At 39.3% G+C, this 26,361-nt stretch overlaps 1 protein-coding gene across 2 annotated transcripts in view; it reads left to right on the plus strand.

Moving 5' to 3' along the window:
- The window catches only part of SMAD1 (SMAD family member 1), a 90,596-nt gene that overhangs the window by 59,928 nt on the left and 4,307 nt on the right, over window positions 1-26,361 (plus strand). The window contains exons 3-6 of one of the 2 annotated variants that reach the window (XM_064267544.1): window positions 11,096-11,353; window positions 13,721-13,834; window positions 17,877-18,098; window positions 24,864-25,120. In XM_064267544.1, the coding sequence (XP_064123614.1) occupies window positions 11,096-11,353; window positions 13,721-13,834; window positions 17,877-18,098; window positions 24,864-25,120 (851 nt within the window). Of the gene's footprint in view, window positions 1-11,095; window positions 11,354-13,717; window positions 13,835-17,876; window positions 18,099-24,863; window positions 25,121-26,361 lie in introns of both variants that reach the window. The other variant, XM_064267543.1, reaches the window with a different exon arrangement.

A 26,361-nucleotide genomic window follows, 5' to 3' on the forward strand; every position in this document is an offset into this window, starting at 1 on the left:
GTGGTCAGTGTCCCTGAGTTATACTTGTAGATATGTGTTTTGCTGTGTATGTGCCCAACAACAGAATAAAAATTCAAAAACAAGAAAATTGTTTCTCAGCTCAGAGTCACAAAGGTAGTTACTATGAAAGCCAGAACTAGAACTCAGGAGTCTTACTTCTCACCTAAATACCTTCTCCAGCTCTTCAGAGCTAGAAAGCTTGTATGTACCTCAGGAAGCACCTGGCTTGTTTGCCCTTATATCTATTTGGGTGGACAGAAGCAGGGGCCTCTTTGTTATCAGGCCTTTTTTTTTTTTTTTTTTAATGTCCTTTTTGTGAGCACATGGCTAGACTAGATCATGGTAGGGATTGGTCAGCCCTAGCCTCATGTCTCATTACCAGACTATTTTTACCACTGATGACTTGGTTATAGAAATTTCAAGCTGCATTTCAGAACCTTGAAAAAGCTCACAGATGTAGGGGGAGGGTGTACTGGAACCCTTTCAGGAGGTCATCCCCGCTTTCCAGTTTGAGCTGCTGCTTTTTCATTCCTTTTTTTCATGCCTTGGCAACTCAGAAGAGCCAAGTCCAGTAGCAAAATCACACATGTCTCCCAAAACTCTTCCTTCTTGTTTTGGCTTCCCTGTTGTGGAAAAGGGATTTTATTTTTTAACCAAGCAAGATGCACAGGTGGTTTGAAAAGCCGAGACACATCACACTGAGAAAAGACAGCGTGCTGAAGCTTCTCCTGAGAAGTCAGGAAAATAAGGGAAGATAGTTTCTACCTTTAAAAGACATCTAGCAATTGGTGATTCTAAAAGGGAGCTGTAGTGAGATCCCTCAGGGGCCTTTTTTTTCCCAGAATACACCTGGGGTGGGTGGTTTCCGAACTAGCCCAGGGTTCAAACTCCTGGAACAAGGGAATAACCCAACACAGTCTGATTTTTAAAAGACTCAAATCATAAATTCACGTGAGTAAAAAAAAAAAAAAAAGTGTTCTAACATTGGGCTCCTCTTTCAAAGGATATTCTTGTATTTGAAAGTAACCAGTAGGAGCAGCCTTTAAAGAGAAGCCCAAACTATAGTCATTCTTTGAAGTTGCCAAGTAGAAGTGACCTTATCAGTACACCAAAGAAAATGGTTCCCGTGTGGAATCAGTACTCCTTTACTTCTGTTTTCCCGTAAAACAGAAATAGCCTGAAACATGTAGAAATACGTAGTAAAGGAAGGCACTCACCATGCTTTCCCCCATCCTGTTTTCCACCTGAGTTAAGCGTAGAGTTTACAGATTCATTTGGTTATTCGGCCTTTCACCCAAGAATTAAGAATTGCATATGGAAAGTGTGTTACAGAAATATTTTAAACATACTTCATGGATATTTATTCTTTTTCTTCCTCTAATAGAAAAGAGATATCTTAAGTATTCTTCACCTGAAATACTGCTGAGAATGGGAGTAACAAGGACTGGAAGTCAAAGACATCTTGGAAAGACCAACTGCGTTGTCCTTCCGGATTCCGCACTTGCGGGAGGCACCCAGGCCATTTTAGAGCAGCACATGTGTGGGCTTAACCCTGCCTAACTGGCTTCCACGTGCCTCTTCTCTCATAGTAACACCTCTTTCTAGGGCTGGCAGCTCTTCCAGACCTCTGTTTCCTAAAGTGAATTGTTAATTGCTAGTTGCCCTCGAGTCTGTTCCGATTCATGGCAACCCCTTGTGTGACAGAGTAGAACTGATTTATAGGGTTTTCTTGGATGTAATCTTAAGCAGATTGGCAGGCCTTTTCTTCCCTGGTAATGCTAGGTGGTTTCGAACCGCCAACCTCTAGGTTAGCAGTCAAGCACAAACCACTCACGCCACATAGTGACCTTTGAAGTTAATTGGTTATTACTTGCAGTTAGAATGATCACGTAATTTATTGTCCAAACCAGGACACTTTGGAGAGTGGAAAGGATTGCTCTTACCAGTTACATCAGACAAGTGCAAATTGGGACTGTCCCAAGCAAGCCAGAACATATAAACACTACTTATACAGTCTTTAAACTATACCCAGTGCCGTGGAGTACAGATCTCATTTTTATAAAGATTCATTCACTGTACATTATCAGAAAGTTAGGTACTTCTCATAACCAAACTTATTAGGCTGGAGTTTTCTCCTTTACATTGAGAGACCTTAAACATTAATTGATCCAGAAACACTTTCGAATTTATTCTACTCATCCATGCCTTAAACAGACTGTGTCGTCGTCGTTACATGCCGTCGAGTCAATTTCGGCTCACAGCAACCTCATGACAGAGTAGAGCTGCCCTGTAAAGGTTTTCTTGGCTGAAATCTTTACAGGAACAAATTGCCAGGTCTTTCTCCTTTGGAGCTGCTGGGTGGGTTCTGTTTTAAAAATAGAATTTTCACAATATTAAATTTGTGTATGAACTCCTAAGCATTGTGTTTCAGTTCATGAAACAGGGACTGTCTGGTGTGGAAGTCAGACAAGAGCTCCTAAGCAAGGTACAAGCAGAAGGGCTTTTGTAACAGTAGACAAACGGGAACAAGGAAGCTATACTGAGCAGTTTTCCAGTTGGCTAGCAGGCATTTTCTTAATTTGAGGTTAAGAGGGAAATTTTGAACCAGGTTAAACTGATCAGTCAAGTCTTAATTGGCTTATGTAGGTTTCCATTTCCAAGAGAGTCAATTGGTTGACTTATGGGAAGGTTAAAACCAAAAGCCAGTCTTGTTGCTCTCGAGTCCAACTCATAGCAACCCTATAGGACACAATAGAACTGCCCCATAGAGTTTCCAAGGAGCAACTGGTAGATTCAGCTGCCAACCTTTGGTTAGCAGCCAAGCTCTTAACTGCTATGCCACCAGGGCTTTCGGTTTGCAGACGTTGGGCTCAGCACAAGTGACTACATTTTGAGGCTGGTATAGTCAGGTTGTTAACAGTTCCAAGTGCCAACCTTTCGGTGAGCAGAATAGAACAGAGGAACAAGCAGAGCTGAGGAAAGAGATATGTTGAAAAATACTGGAAAAATGTCTCTCAGAGAGATTCTGAGGGTAATTTGAGTGGGTTTGAAGCCCTGATTGTAGATATTCATTAAGGGTTAAACTGAACTTTTAGTATACATGACAAAAAAATCTCTTCCATAAGTGTGTAGGATATCTGTTTATTTTAGTCTTGTAGTTCTGTTTATTAACTTGAGTGGCTCGTTGTTATTCCTGTTGTTAGCTGCTGTCACGTTGGCCCCTGACTCATGAAAACCCCACCACGTTATAAATCTTAATTGTTATCACCACTTTAACTTGAGGCTTCCTTGTTCTTCGCTTTTGATACTTCAGTTGGTTTTTACTGTATGAGCTGATGTATCTCTGATAACCCATTGCTGTCAAGTCAGTTGCAATTCACAGCAACCCTATAGGACACAGTAGAACTGCCCCATAGGGTTTCAAAGGCTATAATCTTCATGGAAGCAGACTGCCATGTTTTTCTTCCACAGAGTGGTTGGTGGGTTCTAACTGCTGACCGTTCAATTAGAAGCCAAGAGCTTAACCACTGTGCTACCAGAGCTCTGTATCTGTGATAAAAATCCGTTGCCATTGAGTCAGTTCCGACTCATAGTGACCCTGTAGAACAGAGTAGAACTGCCCGTAGCATTTCCAAAGAGTTGCTGGTGGATTTGAACTGCTAGTCTTTTTTGGTTAGCAACCTGAGCTCTTAACCACTACACCACCAGGGCTCCATGTATCTGTGATTTAAAAAAAAAAAAAACTGTTGCTGTCGTTGATTTCAGGTTCATAGCAACCCTATAGGACAGAATAGAACTGCCCCATAGAGTTTCCAAGGAGTGGCTGGTGGATTGGAACTGCTGACATTTTGGTTAGCAGCTAAGCTTGTAACCACTGCTTGATAGTCAACTGAAATTTCTTTCCTGGATAGGGAGTCTGAATCGGGAGATTTTCCTTTTGTGACCCATGCAGTAGAGGTAGTAGGATAAAACTCATTTGGTTGGCAATATATAACAGAAGAGTTACAGAGCTCAGAATAGCGGTTCACAAACCTTGACTGTGAGAGCGGAGAGTGGAAAAGGAATGGGTAATTAAAATTTTTGCCCATTTTTTAAAAAATTGGTAAAGGATAATTTTTAATTATTCACATTAGTTTTTTTAAAGCTTCATTTAAGAATAATTTGCAGAGAATAAACCATACATATTTAAAGTATATCCTTTGATAAGTTTTCACATATATGTGAAAGTATCACCACAATCATGAAAACGAACATAACTCATCACTCCAAAAAGTTACTCTTGCACCCTCATAATCCCTCCCTCCAGCTCCTAAGCATGGAATCATATAATATGCATGTACTTTTTTTGGGTCTGGCCTAATTATTTTGGTTAGTAGCTGATTGATGTTGCACGAATCAATACCTGATTTTTTTTATTGCTAAATAGTATTGCATTTTATGGATATGTCATAATTTTTTTTTATTCATTCATCTATTGATAGACATTGGTTTGTTTCTTGTTTTTGGCTACCATACCACTCTTTGTATGGATGTATGTTTTCATTTTGCTTGGGTAAATGCTTAGAAGTGGAATGGGTGGATCATACGGTAGGTGTATGTTTAACTTTGTAAAAAACTGCCAAAACATTTTCCAAAGTGGTTGTGCCATTTTACATTCCCACTAGCAGTGTATGAGTGTTCCTGTTGCTCAGCATTCTTGTGAACACTTGGTATGGTCAGTCCTTTTAATTTTAAACATTGTTATAATTATGTATTGATATATCATTTTGGTTTTAATTTGCATTTCTCTACTGGCTAATAATTTTGAGCATCTTTTCATGTGTTTATTTACCATCTGTTTCTAGTCTTTCATGAAGAGTCTATTGAAACCTTGCCTGTTTTTTAATTGGATTTTTTTTTATTATTATTAATGAGCTTTATGAGCTCTTTATATATAGTTGGAATTGACTAGATGCCAGCTGGAATATAGTCAGGACACAAATTCTTTATCAGGTACATGATTTGCAAATATTTTCTTCCAGTCCTTGGCTTGAATGAGTTAAGTATAAGACAATACTTCAAAACAAATTGAATATTCTCAAAGAAGAATTTGGGAAGGGGATAGAAATTCAAAAGCTGAGTTCAGAAACAGAGAAAAATGGGAAGAAATCATTGAGAGTTGATGGAACTCAGAAAATAAAAAGACAGAACCATTTCATAAATAATAAATTACAGCATGACAGAGGGAGAATAGGTTTGTTTTAAAACTTAATACAGTTCACTGAAGAAAGATAAATGACTAAGAAAATGAAAAGGAGATAAGCAAAAAGGGTCAGAGATAAAGTGATTGGAATGAAAAACAGGCAGAGAATATCCAACATATGTATAATTGGAGCTCCCGGGCTTCTAGCCCAGGGATAGCAGTAGGTGGGGTAAACAGTGAAGTAGAACTAGTGTTTGAAACTATAAGCTAAGAAAACTTCCTAGAAATAAATGAAAACCTAATTCTACATGTTGAAATGACCTCCCTTTACCTGTAATAATCAACGTTGAAACATACCTTTTTAAAACTATTAGACTTTCAAGACAAAATTCCTCCAGGCAAAAAGAACACATTTACTTAACAAAGGTTAAGAAAGTAAGGTTGGAATCTGACTTCTCAAAAGCATCAGACAGAAATATTCAACAGTGAAAAAAAGTGTTTTGCAAGAAACTTAAGCAAGTGCAAGCCAACCTGTCCTTCAAATATCAAGATTACAGAAAAAGTTTTAAACATGCTGTTTCAGTGCATTCCTGCTGTTAACCATCTAAGAGATGACCAGGGAAACCTTGGCAAAGGACTGTGATGAGCATTTTATGTATTTAATAAACATATAATTGTAGAGACAAGACTAGAAGAAGAGTTGGGGACATGGATGAAGGAATAGTATGTAAATCTTACATGTTCTGACAAAGTAGTAAGAGTGCAACTTTACAAACTGGAATCAAAGCAGTAATGAAAAAGCAAAGTAGATTAAAGTTATTGATTATTGTATCAGTAATAGGTGGGAGTCAAAGGATACCATTTAAGACTGACAAACCAGATAGGATAATGTTAAGGGAAAATATAAGGGAAAAAAGGAATTGAAGACCCAAAAAGGTACAAATACAAAAATAACCTTAGAAGAGAAACGCAAAGCTATATTTAGAGCTTCTTTAAAAACAAAAACAGAAGACAAAGAGAAGTTATATCACAGAGAAATTCAGAAAAAGTAATATAATACGGTAACTATAATGTGTAATAAAATGGCAGAGTTGAGACCAAACATCAATCAATCATATCAATAAATGTAAATGGGCTTATCTCACCTGTTAAGAGGATCTCCAAATTGGGTCTTAATGCAAAACTCAACTCTGTGCTGTATACAAGAGACCCAAAACCAAATCCATTGCCCCTGAATTAATTCCACCTCATAGCCACCCTGTAGTACAAAGTAGAGCTGCAGTAAATCTTTACTGAGGCAGACTGTCAGATCTTTCTTCTGTAGAATGGCTGGTGGATTCAAACCACCAACCTTTTGGTTAGCAGCTGAGCTCTTAACTAGTGCGCTACTGGGGCTTCTGTAGCCACCCCCGCAAAAAAGTCATCTAAAAGGCTTAAAATAAAGGAATTAGCAAAAGTACCAGGCAAAATAGAAACAAAAAGAAGGTAAAGGTTGAAATTCTGATAGCAAACAAAATACAATTCAGGCCAAAAAGCATTGACATACATATATACACTTTATAATGAACATCTATGTACCAAATAACACAGCAACCACCTATATAAAGAAGAAACTGCAGGATATGTTGGAAAAAACAAATAGAAACACACTAATAATAGGAACTTTTACATGGCAATCTAAATACGAGACAGGTCATGTAGGAAAAACGTAAGTAATGATACCAGAGACAGGGAAACTGTAGTCTGCAGGCCAGATCTAGTTGCCATCTGTTTTTGTAAAAAATGCTTTATTGGAACATAGCTATGCCTATGTGTTTATGTATTTTAGTGGCTACTTTCTCACTACAACAGCAGAATTGAATGAAGGAGACCATATAGCTTCCAGAGTCTAAAATATTTACTCTCTGGCCCTTCACAGAAATACTGTGCTGACCCCGATACAGGATACCTAAGCAACATTATCAGTTAAAAAAAAAAATGTAAGGTAGCTCTTAATAGATAAATATTGAACACTGAACCATGATTAAATAGAAAATGTGCCTTTTTTTCAAATGTACAAAGAACATTCACAAAAATATATCACATTGTAGGTCTCAAAGGAAACATTAATAAGTTTCATACAAAGTAGAAGTATTACAATCAACATTCTTATAATGCTGCCATAAAAGTAGAAATTGAAAGCAAATAAGCTCCTCCACTGGGATATTTTTTAAATTTTTCTATTAAATAACTCGAATGAGAAAATAAAAGCAAAAACTACAGGATTTCTGGGAAATAATGATCACAAAGAACACCTACATATCTGTGGGATACATTTAAAGCAGTGATCAGAATAGTTTATCATGACCAAGTGGGATTTATGCCAGGAATTCAAGCATAATTCACCATATTAATTGGTATAAGAAGAAAAATCATAGTAGTATCTCCAGAAATGCTGAGAAAGCTTCTGACAAAAATTCAACACCCATTGATAATTAAAAACACTCAAATACAGGAATTAATAGATACTTCTTTGAGAGAATATATATGTACTTAAGCCCTAATGGAAGCCGTGGTGGCGTAGTGGTTAAGTGCTATGGCTGCTAACCGAGAGGTCGGCAGTTGGAATCCACCAGGCACTCCTTGGAAACTCTTTCAGGCAGTTCTACTCTGTCCTGTAGGGTCGCTGTGAGTCAGAATCGACTCGACAGCCGTGGGTTATTGGTTTTCAGCCCCAATGGGGAAGCACTGGAGGTGTTTTCATCAGGGTCAGGAATAAGTCAAGGAGCCGCCGTCTCTGCTGCTTTTTAACATTATTCTGCCCCCATTAGCCAATGCAATTAGACAAGAGAAAACAATGGGAAAAGGAAAACCATACCTACTTGGAAACCCTGGTGGTGTAATGGTTAAGTGCTACGGCTGCTAACCAAAGGATCGGCAGTTCAAATCCGCCAGGCGCTCCTTGGAAACTCTATGGGGCAGTTCTCCTCTGTCCTGTAGGGTCGCTATGAGTTGGAATCGACTCGATGGCACTGGGTTTGGTTGTTTTTTTTTTTTTTATATCTACTTGTTTGTGCCATGATCATATACTAGGAGAACACTATAAAGAATCAATGATAAAACTAACCTAAACAACAAAAGAATTCAGCCAAAATAATAGGATATAAAAGTAACGTGCCAAAATGAGTAACTTTCATATTTATCAGAAGATACAATGAGAAAATTCCGTTTAAAATATCAACAAAAATGATAATATATGTAAGAGTAAATTTAACAAGAAATATATAATATCTGTATGAAGATATGTGGGAGGAAGATATAGCAGTCTCCTTCTGTAAGGATTACAGCCTTGGAAACCCTATGGGACAGTTTTCCTGTCCTGTGGGATCACCATGAGTCAAAGCACTGGCAATACAAAAAAAAAAAACAAAAACCCAAACCCATTAAAACATGGGCTGTGGTAATAGAATCTGCATGTGGGGTGAGGGGCCCTCCAGAACGGTTGGGGAGATGGGAGATTGATTGGTTCCAGTTGCTGTCTGGCACTGCGTTTGTGGGGAAGGTTTAAGGGCCATTGTTTGCCCTCTTTTATTTTTTTTAAGGATAAGAGTCAGAATTGAGAGATGACTGTAAAAAGGCAAGTTGGGAAGTGGTAACTAAAGCTGCAGCAGCTAAAAAAAAAAGTTTCTGATTATATAGGAAATCTAAAGGTATTAGACTTTTATAGCATGTATTTATTTTAAAAATACAGATTTTTATTGGAGTACAGGGAATCTTTATGACTTTCAGGGTTTTTTTCTTCACAGAACAAAGTAGGTTACACTTCAGATGGCTATTGAAAGGTAAAAGGAGAAATTACTATGCTTTGAAGAGCTGGTTTGGACAGATTCCATCACTATGCTAAAAAGAAAATATACTTGTTATACTAAAAAGGTTTCTTTCTAAGGGATCAGATAACAGGGAAATAACAAATCTTATTGATACAGGATTATGCAGAAATTTAAGATACAGCATATGGGAAATTTCACTGTCTTCAAAACCTATTTTTACTTAAAAGAAAAACAATTTTCATCTCATAAATAAATGACATTCCAAGTGTTAGAACACATCCTCCCATAGATCCCATAGAAATGATATAAATTATGGATAGATTCTATGGAAAGCCCTAAAAAGTTTACTTAATTCCTAATACTACTGAATATAATTTCCTTGGGAAGATACATTCGGGCACTCAACAATATAACAGATTTTAAATCTCCTCCTCGCTCCTCCCCTGCAGTTTACTAGCTGGTGTGTTTTTCTCTTCCTAGCTGGGCCACCAGAGAAGTAGGGCTTCCAATGACCTTTGTGATCGGGAAGGGCATTCTGGCCACCCCAGTGAGGAGAGTAGGGTCTGGCCCTGGGTAGGGCTGTGACTGTTCCCCCACCCTTTCCTGCTGTGAGCATTAAGTTTATAGTGGCTTTGCCTCCACCGTGAGGTTTCAAAACATTGGGTTTCTGGAGGGTGATGACCATGCTAATTATTAACTCCTTAGGTTCCTAACATACAGCGTATTTAGGAACAACATGAGGGTTGGTTTCCTAGCTTCTCAACAGATTCTGAAGAAAAATGTGGTTGCATGACCTGTTTGTTCCTTGGTCTATCAGATTGTGAGGAGTGAGTGAACATTAAGGCCCTTAGAGAAAAGATTTTCGTAAAGCATGACTAATGGGACACAACACACATTCTGTCCTACAAAATGTCATATCTTGTCTGATGAAGCATCTTCATTGGCATTTGAATTTTATACTGCTTGCTGCGTTTACCCCCTCTACTTCATTTACTAGAGCCCTGGTGCAGTAGTTAAGTGCTACGGCTGCTGACCAAAAGGTCGGCAGTTGGAATCCACCAGATGCTCCCTTGGAAACCCTATGGGGTAGCTCTGTTCTGTCCTGTAGGGTCGCTATGAGTCAGAATTGACTCGATGGCAGCGGGTTTGGTTGTTACACTACCTTTTGTTTTAAAGTGTTAGTGTGTCAGTTTAAAACATTTTGTGGTGAATAGTTCATATCATTCAATAAACGTTGCTGTAAGTTGCTGCCCAGTCAACTCTAATTCACGTGACTTTATGTATAAACAACGGAATGAAACGTTGGCCGGTCCTGCACCATCTTCATGATCTTTGATATGTCTCAGCCCGTTGTTGTCGCTATTGTGTCAGTTCTTCTCATTGAGGGTCCTCCTCCTTTTCTCTGACCCTCTGCTTTCCCAAGCATGATGCCTTTTTCTAGTGATTGGTCTTTCTAATGACATGTCCAAAGTAAGCCAGCCAGTGACTCCATCCTATTTCTTCTAAAACTATTCATAAATATTATTACCACTTAAACGTAAAATCTTTATCAGCCAGAGCTGCAAACTGGAATTGTCAGTGATGATCTGTATCATTAATTGTGTTTTTGTTCTTAAAAAAAAAAAAAGAAACCTGCTGCCATTGAGTTGATTCCAACCATAGCGGCCATATGGGACAGAGTAGAACTGCCCCACAGAGTTTCCAAGGAATGCCTGGTGGATTCGAACTGCTGACCTTTTGGTTAGCAGCCGTAGCACTTAACCAGTACGCCACCAGGGTTTCTGTTTTGTTGTTCTTAGTGAATGAAAAAATTAAGAATGGGGGGACATTAGCATTCTTAACCTAAAAGAATATATTTTGTAAGACTTGCCAGCGACAGCTTATCAAGGCGGCATATCTCAGGCATATGTCACTGACGGGTCTAAAGAGTCCATATTTGTTACTGAGTGTAAAATGGCGTCTCATCTGAATAGTGCTTTTGAGTTACCAGCAAGACAGTTCAGGTAGTCTGTTGTCACAGATCATGTGTCAGCTTTCTTGTACGTAATTACAGATGTTAATCATTCTCATTTTTGTCTCTCTTTTTCTCTTCCCCCTTTTCCAGTTCTTCCTCCAGTGCTGGTTCCACGCCATAGCGAGTATAACCCTCAGCACAGCCTCTTAGCTCAGTTCCGTAACTTAGGACAAAACGAGCCTCACATGCCACTCAATGCCACTTTTCCGGATTCTTTCCAGCAGCCCAACAGCCATCCGTTTCCTCATTCACCCAACAGCAGTTACCCAAACTCTCCTGGAAGCAGCAGTAGCACCTACCCCCACTCTCCCACCAGCTCAGACCCAGGAAGCCCTTTTCAGATGCCAGGTACGTTGGAATGCTTAGCGCATGCTGTGGTTAGATCAGGCTGGGTCATCGCAGTGCTGGGGAGACGCGGGGTGATCTGGAAGGGAGAAGGCTAGTCCTGGTGTGTGGCACTGTGCTCTAGTACTCTTACAATGTGACTTTTGGCGAAAGAAGACCCGGTAGCCGAGTAAGCAAACTTCTTGTGTTATTTGTCAGGCACAGGTCCTTGAATAAGCTGTGTATTTTTCCTGGATTATAAAAGGTTTTGAAAGAGGTCCATCATTCTGGAAGTGATACAATGGTCATAGTCTTTGCTCTCTGTAAAAGAGAGGAAGAGAAAAATAGTATGTTACGCACATTTGCTGCTATGAGAAACCCAGTTGTACGGTCAGCCTCAGAAAACTTAACTTCCTGAGGGGTCATACCCCCCTACTTAATTAAATTCACTTAAATGGTGATGTAATCCCAAGAAACATACACTTCAGCATCAAAGGAATTGTAACAGAAGCACTGGAAACCATCTGTTTAATTTAGCAAAGACAAAGGCAATTACCCTCTTTTTTAAGATAGAACCAATGGTGTAGTGTTTATCAAATGATTAATTAGAACATTATATTTTTCAAGTTATAGGTTAATAAGCGAGCATCTCAGACAAAAAAAAAATAATAGTGCCAAATTGCTTGCCAATAGAACTCAAGAAGGATATGCTAAACAAAGATATACTTCGTATCTGTTAGCATTTCAAGAAGGGAGAATGACTGGGCCACGGTGTCATTTGGGCCACTTGAAATGTTTTTAAGTAAATTTGAATTCAACAACAATGCTGGTATGTCCTGAGAATTTGAAAAGTCGTCCAGGTTTGATATTGCTTGCATGCATGTATTGATTGATTGCTTCTTTTATTTTAAGCCTGTTTATTTTGCATTGTTTTGTTTGTTTTTCAATGCAGAGCTGTTTAGGATGAGGCTGGGACATAGATTAGTTTAAAAGTCCAGCTAATATCCTGCCTACTGATTTTTCCTATCTAACCCACTCTCTCCTAAACCCAGTGGATTTGCTAGGTTAGTGGTGAGGAGTTTAGTTTTGGCAAACCCAGGGTGGTCCCAACAGTGAAGGAAATGGAAGATTATCACTTGAATTTACACTTTGTCCCTAGCTGTCAGTGATTAAGTCATAGGCCAAGTAGAGGAAGTATGGAAAAGAGAAAGTTGCAGGGAGTAGGAGGAGCTTCTTAAGGCAAGTAGAGTGCTAGCCTTGATTGTCTGGTCCCTCTCAGTGGTGCTCATGCCGCAGGTCGCCCATAAAATATCCACCAGCTGGTTTGCAGAAATTCATTGCATGTGGTCTCAGAGGAGGCTCTTTGTCTTCATTCCTGGCTGGAGGTAAATCAGAGTCAGCATTACAGCTGTAGGGAAGAAGCTGAGTTCAGAGAAGCTCAGGAAAGGGTGAAAAAGGCATCCAGATAAGGTCCCCATAGTCCAGTGCTTTGAGTCATTGCTTGTTAGCTATGCCTTTGTTAGCAGCTAGTTGGTGGGAGTTACCGAGTTATGATTCAGCTGAGATTCTGACATGGAAATCACTGAGAAAAACTAAAGCAGCAGTACTAGCTATTTGTAGTCAACATTTACCCTGAATAGTCTAGAGCGCTCATCCCAGTTATCCATGAGTCCCTAAGGTAAAAATTTGTTCCCGAGCCTCGGCCATATATGCCAGATGGGTTTTTATTTGCCAACTGGCTATGTGCTTTTCAGGAAAAAGAAAAACCTAACTTCTGAAATAGGAGATAGCTGTGATAAACTGATTTATTTCCTTATTCTGTTACGAGGATTTCTGAAGTTAGTGATTGGTGAAGTGGGTGGGGGAGTAGATCGTCCTAACAGATTGCTTGAAGTCGTGGAAAAGTAGCAGTGTGAACCAGTAGGCTGTAATGAAACTCAGCGGTAGATTCCTAAGTGCCATGGATTTCATGCAGGAGACCTTGAAGCTGCTTTTCTGAAGTCCCGTGTGGCATTCAAAGGTTGTCCATCTGTCTGGACAATGCAGAGGTCCTGTCAAAGTGGACTGCATGAAAGTGTGGTTTAAATGCTATTCAATTGTTTCAAAATGTCACGATCCAGGATAGGCAGACAACTTCTAGAACTGGTATATAGTACTTTTCCTCCCACCGAATTTTCACTAAAGATGTATAAGATTATAGGGTAGTAGTTATTTTTAGAAATCATATGTCAAGACCCATGTCCATGGTAGCCAGTCTTCTGACAAGGAGATCAGCCAAGTTGAAATGATAACATGATCTCCTAAGAATTTCAGCACAAAAGAGAATATATGTTTAAGCCTGTGTGTTTATCGAGGATGAAGAATTGATTTTCCTTTTAAAATTTGTAGCAGATACACCCCCGCCTGCTTACTTGCCTCCTGAAGACCCCATGACCCAGGATGGCTCACAGCCCATGGACACGAATATGATGGCGCCTTCACTGCCCTCAGAAATCAACAGAGGAGGTAAAATGATTCGCCACTGACTCCCTTTTTAGAGGCTGAAGTTTACCTTTCCAAATGTTCATTTCTCTCACGAGTTTTATTAATCTTTAGAAAGGTAGCTTTTTTGAGGAAGATGGAGCACAATGATAAGAAAAGTGCAGTAGAAAGAAGTCTTTGGACAGCAAGTCTTTTATTTAAAAAAAAACACATTTGACTTAATGAGGGCTTGAGTATAATTGTGCAGTCTGTATAGATGTATAATATGTGATAATTTTGAGTTGGTGATAAATATAGTATTTTTAAACGAAGGACAGAGGGATGCTGTGAAATAATGAGCAGAATAATGCTAAAGTTGAGTTTTTACTAGTGATTTCCAGAATCGGAAGTTCGTATAGCTGGGCTTTCCAAAGGGTTCCATTTTTGGTTAGGATAGATTTTCATAAACCTCATTTATTTTCTCTGCCCATCTGTGTATAGGTGCAGCTGGAGCAAACTGATGGCATTTGTTTCTTTTTTGCTGTATTTATTTATCTCTAACCTCATTGCACAATGGTTTAAATGCTCGGCTGCTAGGCAAAAGGTCTGCGGTTAGAACCCACCAGCAATTTCATGGGAGAAAAGACCTAGCAATCTGCTCCTGTAAAAAGTATAGTCTAGGAAACCCTATTCAGATAATACAGGTATCTGAATTTCAAATGTCAAAAAAAAAAAAAACAAAAAAACTGCCTATGGGGCAGTTCTCCCCTGTCATATAGGGTCGCTGTGAGTCGAATCGACTTGATGGTACACAGCCTTGTTGCCAAAAAGGTTTTGAGGTACATGTTTTTCCTGTTCTTATCTGCAGACTTTATAAGCAGAACTGAAAATTTCTTTCCTTGTCTGGTAGGGCCTTTGTTCCCAGCTCATTATCTCCCCTGGAAGCAGCTGAAGGGAAGATGGCATCATTCTTCCAGGTCTGCATTGGGAAGTTGAGTAGGTTCAAGTGAGCAGAAAACTCGGGTAAATGAGTTTGGGAGAATCCTTGAGCATCTATATGATGTCATGACCACACTGTTGGAGAAAGTACTTCAGTAACGCACTTAACCTGTGGCATGGACCGTTCAGTTCATATATAGTTTATGCAAATTGAAGTTAACTACAATTTGATTACTTAAACCAGGAAACCAGTTGCTGTGGAGTAGATTCTGATTCATGGTGACCCCATGTGTGTCAGAGTAGGAACAGCGCTCCGTAGGGTTTCAATGGCTATGACCTTTCAGAAGTAGATTCCCAGGCTTTTCTTCCAGGGTGCCTCTGGGCGGACTTGAACCACCAACCTTTCGCATAGCAGCTGAGCATGTTAACCATTTGCACCACCCAGGGACTCGTAGGTGTGTCATATTGCATTAGGAGAAAATTTAGTCTTTGCTAGAATTGCGTATATTTTTTCAGTGCTTAAAATTTGAGCATGAACTCAAAAAACTGTTCTTAGGTGTGCAATGTGGTAAAATAGAATGTACACCTTTCTACCTGTAAAATTTTATTCTGCGATCTACACTGATACGGTTTGGGGAATTCTGTCCTTGTGCTCCCTCCATTGGAATGAGCTGGATCGTATACCAGAGGTATATCTCTTAGTATATGGCAGCTCCATAGGCAGAGGCAGTGTTTTTGTATCCCTTTTTATTGGCTCTGTATTTTATGCTTCCTGATCATCTCTTAGAACATGTGATTACAAGCCAACAGTGAAAGACTTTGGTTGGGGAAAGTAACCTCTATCTCACACATCCTTGGAATCTGCACTTGGGGGACAGTGTAGCAAAAGAGGGCACAGCCATTACTCTACAGTTAGGAGCATGTGGGCCCTGTAACTATTGTTCCATTCTATGCCAATTTAGTTGTTATGCCTAAAATGGCCAACTTTGAGAAATAGGCATGTCCTTTAAATAGCCTTTAAAATTTTCTCCACTAGACACAATAGAGGGTCCCAGACAGAGTGGAGGGAAAAATGTAGAATAAAATTCAAATTCACACCAAACCCCCGCCCCCCGCAAAACAGGCTTTCTGGTCTAACAGAGACTGGAGAAACCCCTAGCGTATGGCTCCGAGACACCGTTTTAACTCAGTACTGAAGTCACTCCTGAGGTTCACCCTGCAGCCAAAGATTAGACAGGTCTGTATGGCCAACAGTAACATATGTGAGGGACGTGCTTCATAGCTGAGTCATGGATACGAGACTAGTGGGTGCAGGAGCCCAAAAGCAAAGACGAGAAGGCAGGAAGGGACAGGAAAACTGGACGAATGGAAACAGGGAACCCGGGGTGGAGAAGGGGAGAGTGTTGACACATTGTGGAGTTGGCAGCCAATGTCACTTAACAATTCATGTATTAATTGTCCAATGAGAAACTAATTTGCTCTGTAAACTTTCACCTAAATCAGAATTTTAAAAATCTTTTTTTTCTTCGCTAGAAAAAGTTTGCAGTTAATATTTTCAGGAGGAAGGAGTATTGACCCCTTTTTAAACAAGAACAACAAAAAATTTTAGTGGTTTCCCTAGATTAGAGAGTTTAGCAAACTGTAGTCCGCAGGCCAGTTCAGCCCTCTGTCTGTGTTTGTAAATAAAATTGTGTTGGAACACAGGCTCGTTTATTTATGTTCTCTATGGCTGCTTTTGGTGCTACGTGAGCAGAATTGAGTAGTTACAGTAGAGACCATATGGCTCACAAAACCTTTCTGGCTTTTTACAGAAAAAATTTTCAACCCTTGTGGTAGATAAATAGTATTTTGAACAATCCTGATAACTGATAAGAACATTTTATTAATGACACTGAAGGCTTCTTCAAGATTTCACAGTTGTAAATCATTAAAGTTTTGCTCTTGGAAATTTGTGTTGATATGGGAGAGGTATTTAGCAGATAAGGACACTAGGGTGTGTTTGTTTGCAGCTCACTTGTTTATCAAACAGCTAGTGTATGTGTGGATTTTTAAATGATCGTTTTCCTTGTTTTCTGAATTTTAAAGTAAAATGCTTTTTAATATTTGTGGAATTGATTTAAGAACACGGTGGTAATTCTCCCTTATCAGTTTTAGCCCATGCTTCTGATGTGGATTTCCTTCCTTTCTTTTTTTTTTTAATGATTGTTCACCAAAGACTTCATAAACCTCCGATCATTACATACTGGCACACTGGATGTACAATGGGTTGTATTCCTGGAATCTCTAAAAGCAATGCTATAAGAGGTTTTACTACAGAAGGAACTTATCTTTAAAACCTTTTAGCTGCAAATGTTTAGAAGCATGTTCTGTTTGGAGATTTGTTGGTCTTAAGAGATTTGACTTAACAAGCTGCATCCTGTCAGTAAAGTTGGGTAATTTCCATTGTTGGCCCATTCTGGTAATGGAGAGACAAAACACACCTGCTCTGCATGACTTAAAGCAAATATAAGGAAGTTAGCATGAAATCTGGATGAGAGAGATATGATTCATTCTGTAGGAATGGCCAGCTGGCAAGGTTTCTTCCTGGGTTTGAGAGCTGGAGTAAAGCTGTAGCAGTGATAGTTATTGGCAACCAAATGTGAAGTAATTTCTTATCAATATTAGAAGCTGATTCTCATTGCTTAGAAAAAGCGTAGGCCTACCAAGGCTTTGCCCAGAGTATTCCTGTTATGCCAGCACCTCTCGAATATTTTCTCTCCTCATTGTTCTCTTCCCGTTTGTTTTTTCCCTCGCTACTTGTTGCATTTCTTTAGATGGTGAGCCGGGGTCTGTGGTGAGCCTACTTTCTACTTCTGCACACTACATAGCAAGTAGCATATTGTTGGTGTTCAGCATATACTGTTGCTTGCTTAGCTGGCATTTTGGCTACCTGATAGTAGTTGGAGAAACTTCAATTACAGGGGGATGTCAGTCACACTTAGTAAGAAGTACCTGCTTTAGACATCATAGATAAATTACATACATTGTATTAGCAGTTGATCTCCTGTATCTTCATTCCATGGTCCTGAGCCAAGTTTACAACACAGTTTCAGTTTTTGAGAGCTGGAGGCACTAACCCTGATTGACTATAGCCTTTTCTTTCTTGCAGATGTTCAGGCAGTTGCTTATGAGGAACCAAAACACTGGTGCTCTATTGTCTACTATGAGCTCAACAATCGTGTGGGTGAAGCGTTCCATGCCTCCTCCACAAGTGTGTTGGTGGATGGTTTCACTGATCCTTCCAACAACAAGAACCGTTTCTGCCTTGGGCTGCTATCCAACGTTAACCGGAATTCCACTATTGAAAACACGAGGCGGCATATTGGAAAAGGTGAGTTCTCCCTGTGGCCTTTTTTGAGTGCAAATCTGCTGGGTCCCTGTCTCCTCTGATGAGACTGAACCATTCATCATTCCTGTGGCAAACTAGCATAGCAAACAACATCAGGTAATGCTCACTTGCTACAATGGGTAAATATTGTTTCCCCTAGTTTGTATTATCAGGAAGTTCTTCATGTTCCAAACAGTGATTTTTGTGATTTTCTATCAGTGTCCGTAATATTGATATAAATTAGCTAAAATAGTGATTTGCTGTTTGTGGGCACTATTCTGTCTTATGTATTGCCACAGAGTAAAATAGCTGTTAAAGAATGAGTTACAACCTAAGAACTGAAATTAAACTAAAGCAAATAACCAAATTCTATTTCAGATGAATACCCTAACTCACTGTAAAGAAAGAACTAATCCAAAATAATTTCTGAAGGTAGTATTTGACTATATACCTTTAGTAGGGGCCAGGTGGGGTAGGAAGAGCTGGGGAGGTTTTGCAAACAACTCCTGAACTCTAGTTAGTAGACCTGATGATTGTGGAGTCATGAGTGAAACAGTTGTGGAACTTACAAGGTTAAACAAATGAGTAAATGTGTGGCTGTTGTTGGGAGCGTAGGTTTTCACTGTGGAAGAAGAGATATATAAATATGGAAGACTGGGTGGGGAGGGAGGATCCCATGGAGATGGATGAGGTGTCAATGTGAAATCATGTTTTTAATAGTGTATGTGTGACCCAGGTCCGATTCCTGGCCAGTGCACCTCAAGCTTAGCCTCAGCCCGTCTGTAGTGGAGGCTTGCATGTTGCTATGATGCTGAATAGTTTCAGCAGAGCTTCCCGGCTAAGACAGACTAGGCAGAAAGGCTGGTGATCTCCTTCCAAAAATCAGCCAGCGAAAACCCAGTGGATCAAAACAGTCCCATCTGCAGTCAGTCGTGGGGCTGGAGCAGAGCCTGGCAGCATTTGTTCCATTGTGCATGAGGCTGCCATGAATCCAGGGCTAACTCAACAGCAGCTGACAATAACAGCAGCAACAGCATGTCTGTGTGTCTGTTTATGTTCTCATATATAGGTACCTGCGTGTTTATATGTACATGTATGTATGTATGTAAATACACGTGTATAGTTTCTACATCCGCCACTGAAAGAGCCGAGAAGCAAAGACACCCAATAGTAATAAGCAAATCCAGTGCTCAGGTCTCGGTCTGTAACATCATTTCCAGTTGAAAGAAACCAGGGTATTTTGGAGAATGACTGACTCCAAAGCTGGGCAGGTAGGCACGAGTTGAGCCTAGAATACCTTGTTACGCCCATGAGTAAAGAAACGCCTGTGAAAATGATGGGGGCATGTCAGCAGAGCCAACTTGGAAGGGCTCCCACTGGCCACCTCCGGGACAATTTAAACACCAAATTAAGTACGTATGGTAATGAACTTTAAGGAGCCCTGGTGGCATACTGTTTAAGAGCTCACCTGCTAACCAGACAGGTCAGCAGTTCAAATCCACCAGCTGCTCCTTAGAAACCCTATGGGGCAGTTCTACTCTGTCTTGAAGGGTTGCTATGAGTTGGAACCAACTCAACAGCACCTAACAACAACAACAATGAACTTTAAGTCATTGAAAAGCAATAGTCTTCGTGAGCCCACAGCAATAATAAAGGGATAAATAAATGAATGGGTAAGGCTGATTGCTAAGTGTAGAGGGAGTGCTACCGTGAGAAAATGATCATTTTGCAACCGTCATACTAAGGATCAGGCAGGAGGCATTAAACCAAAAAAACAAAACCCATGGCCATGGAGTCAGTTCCGACTCATAGCAAGCCTGTAAGACAGAGGAGTACTGCCCCCACAGGGTTTCTGAGGAGCGGCTGGTGGATTCGAACTGCTGAGCTTTTTGACTAGCAGCCGTAGCTCTTAACCACTGCACCCTAGGGAGAAGCCGGGTATTTGCATGGTGTTAAAGTGCCTCCTCATGGGCTACCTGTTAGCTACAAGGGAGAATCAAAAGCAGTAATTATATAGTACAGAAATTGGACAGCACCTTGACTTAGGATCAGAATTAACATTACCAACGAGAGACAGACCGCCATCGTGTGTGCCTCCGGATGTGATGCCTGGAGAAGGATATACCTCTGCGTGTTCCAGCTGAGAATGCAAATTGGAATCTCATTGTGAGGAAACAGCAGACAAACCCTCCTCTATGAACATTCTGCTAAAAAGGGTGAGGGGGTGCTGTATTTTTCCACAATGCCAGTGTCAAAAGACAAACCTTGTGGAAAGGTTCCAGATCAAAGTAGGTTATAAAGATATGACTGTGTGCAGTACCTGCGCCTGGACGTGCAGCTGTACTAGACAAGGAAAAAGTACTTCATGGTATTTAAAAGACATTATTGGGGTCAGTAGGCAGAATTAGAATATGAATGTTAGATTAGATAAATCAATGTTAATTTTATCAGTGTTAAATTTGCTGGCATTGTTACCCTTACTGTGGCTATGAAAGAGAATATCGTTTTTCTTAGGAAATGCATGCTTAACCATGTAGGGGTAAAGGGCTGGAAGAAATGGTTCAGGAAAAATTATGTATATATAAAGATTTATCTGTCTGTCTATCTATCAAACAATCCTGTGTTAGAATCTGTGTTGAGAAAGAGAGAGAGAAAGAGGGGTGGTAGAGAGGGAGGGCCCCAATGGTAAAGCAAAGGGAACAAATGGTCACAATAGAGAAATCTGGAGAATGGGTGTATGGATATCCTTGGTTCTGTTTTTCTGTGTTGTTTGTTCTATTTCAAATTAACAGCTTTCATCACATTTACTGATGCTAGAATTTAGGTTCTTAACATGCATAGATAGATGCCTTTCCACAGCCTGCAAACCACTGAAATTGTTTATAACACAATTTTGCATACCTTTGGGGCCGAGGGACATATTTTTCATCAAGTTCTAAAGATAGTCATTATTGTAAAGTCGTTAAAAACCATTGTACTCTGAGGATTCTAGGAATACCATTATTTAAAATTATTCCAGACACCCTGACAAGCGTTCTCAAATGTAGAATTACAGATAATGGAAATAAGCCAAAATTAGCATTATTTGTAGGTGATATGATTGATTATATTCTTGGGAAGTATTCTTGAAGTGAAATTAGTGGGTCAAAGTTCTTGATAGACCTTGCCAGGTTACTTTCCAGAAAGCCTTTCCTAGTTTACACTCAGACCAGAAGCATACGAGTGCATTTCTTACTTGCCTGTGCTAGTACTGCATATGAACATCGTGTCTGTTCAAATGATAAGATTGTTCACCTCAAAACCTCTAAAGGACGTTTTTTAAAATTTACGTAAGTCAGTTTCCTTTAATCTGGCAGTCACCAGTTAGAAAATACAGTGAAGAGAGAAGTCCCGTTCTGAATAAAATCACTGCTGTCAAGTGGATTCCTATTCCTAGCTACCCTATAGGACAGAGTAGAACTGCGCCATAGGGTTTCCAAGGCTGTAATCTTTATGGAAGCAGACTGCCACATCTTTCTCCCTCAGGGCATCTGGTGGGTTCGAACCACGAACCTTTCATTTAGTGGCCGAGCGTTTAACCCGCTGTGCCACCAGGGCTCCTTCCATTCCAAATAGCAACAGAAAACAAATTTCTTAGAAATAATCTGAACCAACAATATGTGAGAATTATGTAAAGAAAACAAAATTTTACTGAGACAGAAAATTTGAACAGATAGGCCATATTCTTTAAAGGGAAGGTGTTTTAAGAATATTAGTTCTACCTAATTCAGTTTATAGTTTTAAAACAATCTCTATCAGAATGTGTTGTTTTTTGAAAATTAGAAAATGTATTCTGAATATTACCTGGAAGAATAAATGAGAATAGCTAAAATTTTAATAAAAAAGTCAAAGAAAAAATCCTTGACTTTAGGGTTTATAAAACTACAATTAAAAGTGTGTAGATAAAACAATAGACTAAATTAAACTCACACTGTAATATATATAAAAATTTAAGTGGAGCATAACAAAATCAGTAGAAAAGAGTTTTCTAATGGTCTGTTAATAGGTGGAAATAGAGGGAAAAACTCTAGCCTCATCCCATATGCCCAAGTAGATTAACGACATGAGTGTTTTGGTTTTTTTAAAAAGCAGATCGTTAAAAAGGCAGAAGAAAATATATTTGATCTCAATGGATAGAGATCAGAGAGGGAGAAATTTTCTCAGTTTAAAGAGCAATGGAAAAGATCACATGAGATTTGAATACTTAAAGATTTCAGACTTCTGTAGGTTAAAAAAAAATACTGCGAACAAAATTAAAAGACAAAGGGCTAATGGGTAAACAAATAAGAAACAAATTATTTACATCCTCCCTATACACTCAGCTCATAAAAAAAATAATAAAAATACTAGGATCCCAGTAGTATAAGTGGAGTCCCTAGGTAGCAGAGATGTTTTTAAGTCTCAGCTACTAATGGAAAGTTTGGTGGTTCAAATCCACCCAGAGGCACTGCAGGAAAAAGTCCTGATGATCTACTTCCAAAAGGTCACAACCCCGAAAACTCTGTGAAGGGCAGTTCTACTCTGAAACGTGTGGGGTCACCGTGAGTCAGAATTGACTCGACAGCACCTGATTGGTTTTAGTGGGATAAATGAGTAGCAAATATGAACAGTGAATTCGCAAGAGAAGTACAGATGGCTAATAAACATATGAGAGCGTACCCAGGCTCACTGGTAATCACGAAAATGAAAATGAAAACTGATACTATTTTTCACCCATAAGTTAGGACATAATGTTTTAAGTGCCAGCACTGACACAGGTGAAATGAGAAAAGGCACCCAGTCATATAGTGCTGGTGAGGGTGTACATTCATTCAAGCTTTCTGGAAAGTGTTTGGCAAAGTGAATCAAGAGCCTTCGATCCAATAATTTAATTTCCAGGAACCTCTCCTAAGGATATTATCAAAAATTGTCCGAAGACATTTATCATGGCATCGTTAAAATAGCAGAAATGGTCCAGTAGTGGGAGAATAGTTAAATAAATTGTTACATCCATGCAATCACACAGATGTTTTAAATGTGTTCAAAGAAATTTTAATGATTCCCAAGACTGAATACAGTATGTGTGTCAAACTGTTAACAGTCTTTGCCTCTAGGTCACCCAAGGAGTGATAATATGTTCTGCTTCCTTATATTTTACTTTCTAAATTTCCTAAAGTGAAAATTCATCATTTTAATAGTCAGGGAAAAAAAAAATTGTTTTCTCTCCACCAGGCAGAAAAATGGACTTCTGCTGCAGCAGCTCTCTAGTTGAGTTACAGAAGTCTTAGCCATTGTGCAAACACATGAGCACAACACGTAGCATTTTGTATGAGACAGTAGCTTGAGCACTGACTAAACCGTGCCAGAGTTAACCTTTCCCTGCGAGGTGTGTCATTTAAAGCCACATGGGATGCGACTGTTTACTGGGTGGCCTGTCTAATCTCCCCTGATGGTATGGGCTTTGTCAGAACGTTGGGTGTTTTTTTTTTTTTTTTTTTTTCTAACTCCTTTCCTTTTTTTAAAGCATGGATAATACCAATTTCCTACACTCTTAGTACTTAGATCTCACAGGAAGATGTTTGGAGCAGGTGCTAGTTCAGTGAGATCAGATTTCACATAGTATGAATTATTTTTGCAGTTTTTTTTTAAAACCAGACCTTACATCTTACAGCTCTGAGCAATACTTCCTCCACCTGTGGCTTTCTCGTTCCTCTGCTCCCTCTACTTCTCTCTATCCTCCTTTCTTTTCACCCTGAAATTCTCAAACAGCCTAACTGCAGAATAAATGCAACAGAACTTAAATGATGAATCATACAGGATTCTGTGATAAAGGCCTAGGCTTTACAATGCTGATTTTTTGAAGTGGCACTACTCTTAAAATTCGTGGCTAAACAGAGCATTAAACTCTCATCAAAATGAAACTGCTGTATTTTGTTATTAGTTTTTAAATGTTTTTGCTAAATTATTTCCTGGAAACCTACTAGACATGCATGTTGACATTCAGACATTGTATTAACTAATACAGTTCACTAAGATTTTGTCAGTTGTGCGGGACTTAGAGAATATTTATCTACCTACCAAAGTTTAAATCCATGTACATTTATATTTCTATATTGAAATAGCACAGATGCCCCACCCTGTCTGGAGCAAGGGAAAATGAAGACACAGGGAAAGATTAGTCCAAAGGGCTAATAGACCACAACTACCACAGCCTCCCCCAGACTCAGTCCAGCACAACTAGATGGTGCCCGGCTACCACCACTGACTGCTCTGACAGGGTTCACCATAGAGGGTCCAGGACAGAGCTGGAGAAAAATGTAGAACAAAATTCTAACTGACAAAGACCAGACCTACTAGTCTGACAGAGCCTGGAGAAACCCCAAGAGTCTGGCCCCCAGACACCCTTTTAACTCACTCCTGAGGTTCACCTTTCAGCCAAAGATTAGACAGGCCCATAAAACAAAATGGGACTAAATGGGCACACCTGCCCAGGGGCAAGGATGAGAAAGCAGGAGGGGACAGGAATGCTGGTAATGGGGAACCCAAGGTTGAGAAGGGAAGAATGTTAACGTGTTGTGAGGCAGGCTACCAATGTTACAAAAGAATATGTGTATTAATTATTAAACGAGAAACCAATTTTCTCTGTAAACCTTCATCTAAAGTAAATTTTTAAAAAAAGAAATGGCACGGGTGACTTTAATTATTAAAAAAAATTGTAGTGGCTAAATCATATACTTTATCTCCCTACAGGCGTTCATCTTTATTATGTTGGCGGGGAGGTATATGCCGAATGCCTCAGTGATAGTAGCATCTTTGTGCAAAGTCGGAACTGCAACTACCATCATGGATTTCATCCCACCACGGTTTGCAAGATCCCTAGTGGATGTAGTTTGAAAATTTTCAACAACCAAGAATTCGCTCAGTTACTGGCACAGTCCGTAAACCATGGTTTTGAGACCGTCTACGAGCTCACAAAAATGTGTACGATCCGCATGAGCTTTGTGAAGGTAAAGGAGTGCTGATTTCCTCTGGTTGGGGTTTGACACGCTGTCCTGTGCTTTCTCCCAATACAGAAATACACGTCCTCTTCATAGGTGTCCATAGAAGCCAACTTACCAAGGCATTTTCAGACTCTAACAGGATGTCCATTGTTAGGAGACTGTCATTGGAACGGAGGCATGTTTGTGGTAACCGTCAGGCTTTCATAACCTTTTTGTTATTCTGTTTGCACTGTTTTAGCTATTGTAATGCTATTAGAATATGTTATCTATTTAACATACATAACTTAAACACATGGTTGTCTCAGTTCAGTTCAACAGACACATTTCTCTTCATTTTTTATTTTTAGTACTTTAATGATGGCAAGGCTTGAAGCTTTTGTTTCAAGAATAAGCAGGCAACCTTTATGTAAAAATACACGTCCATCATCCAGGAAATGGTTTTTGATTGATCAGTTTTTTTTAGTGGTTCCTGTAAACCTCATGATTTTCTTACAGTCCAAAAGGTTTTTGCCCAAAGATAGTATTGTGAGATTTGAAGAGGGAGAAGGTTAAAGACATCGATCATAATAATTGATCTCTTTGTTGCCTCATCTTTTGCCTCTGAGAAATAAAAATTTAAAAGATGCCACTGAAATATCAAATAAATATTTAAATATCTGAATAGATGTCATGAATCAGTTCCTGAGTCTGGTAACTGACTGACTTGTCCCTGCATTCTCGAAGATAAATATTCATTCTCCGTTACTCTGAGAAACAAATCTAATTATATATTTGGGTGAGGCAGTTTTCGTGTTCTCTCTTCAGAAGCTCACCTAACTTGTTTTGAAAGCTGTTTTGTAATTTTTGTAATGTATTTATGACTGAGGATAATGGTAGAACCTTACTTTGTTCATCGTCCTTCAAGTTAAAGGTCATCTTTCCCTGGACATTGTTTTTCCTTACTTCTTGGAATCATATTAGCAAAGTTTCAGAGGATTTTTTTTAGTGTTTTTTTCTGAGAGATCACTCCACAGTTCTTTGTAGCTGATTATGGTACCTCTTTAGTATGAAAGGAGGCCTTTTAAAGAGGTTGACCTCTAGGCTGTGTATATATGAGACTATAAAGACCCTTGTCATTCATTATTAACATTCACTCTTAAATATTTGACTAAGCATTTGGCTAAAATGAGTCCGATGACTTGCCAGAAGTGCTTTTTTGTTTGTTTGTTTGTTTGTTTGTTTTGCATAGAGGAAAAATACTGCCTTAG

The sequence above is a fragment of the Loxodonta africana genome, chromosome 13, assembly GCF_030014295.1.
Source record: "Loxodonta africana isolate mLoxAfr1 chromosome 13, mLoxAfr1.hap2, whole genome shotgun sequence".
Taxonomy (NCBI): Eukaryota; Metazoa; Chordata; class Mammalia; order Proboscidea; family Elephantidae; genus Loxodonta; species Loxodonta africana.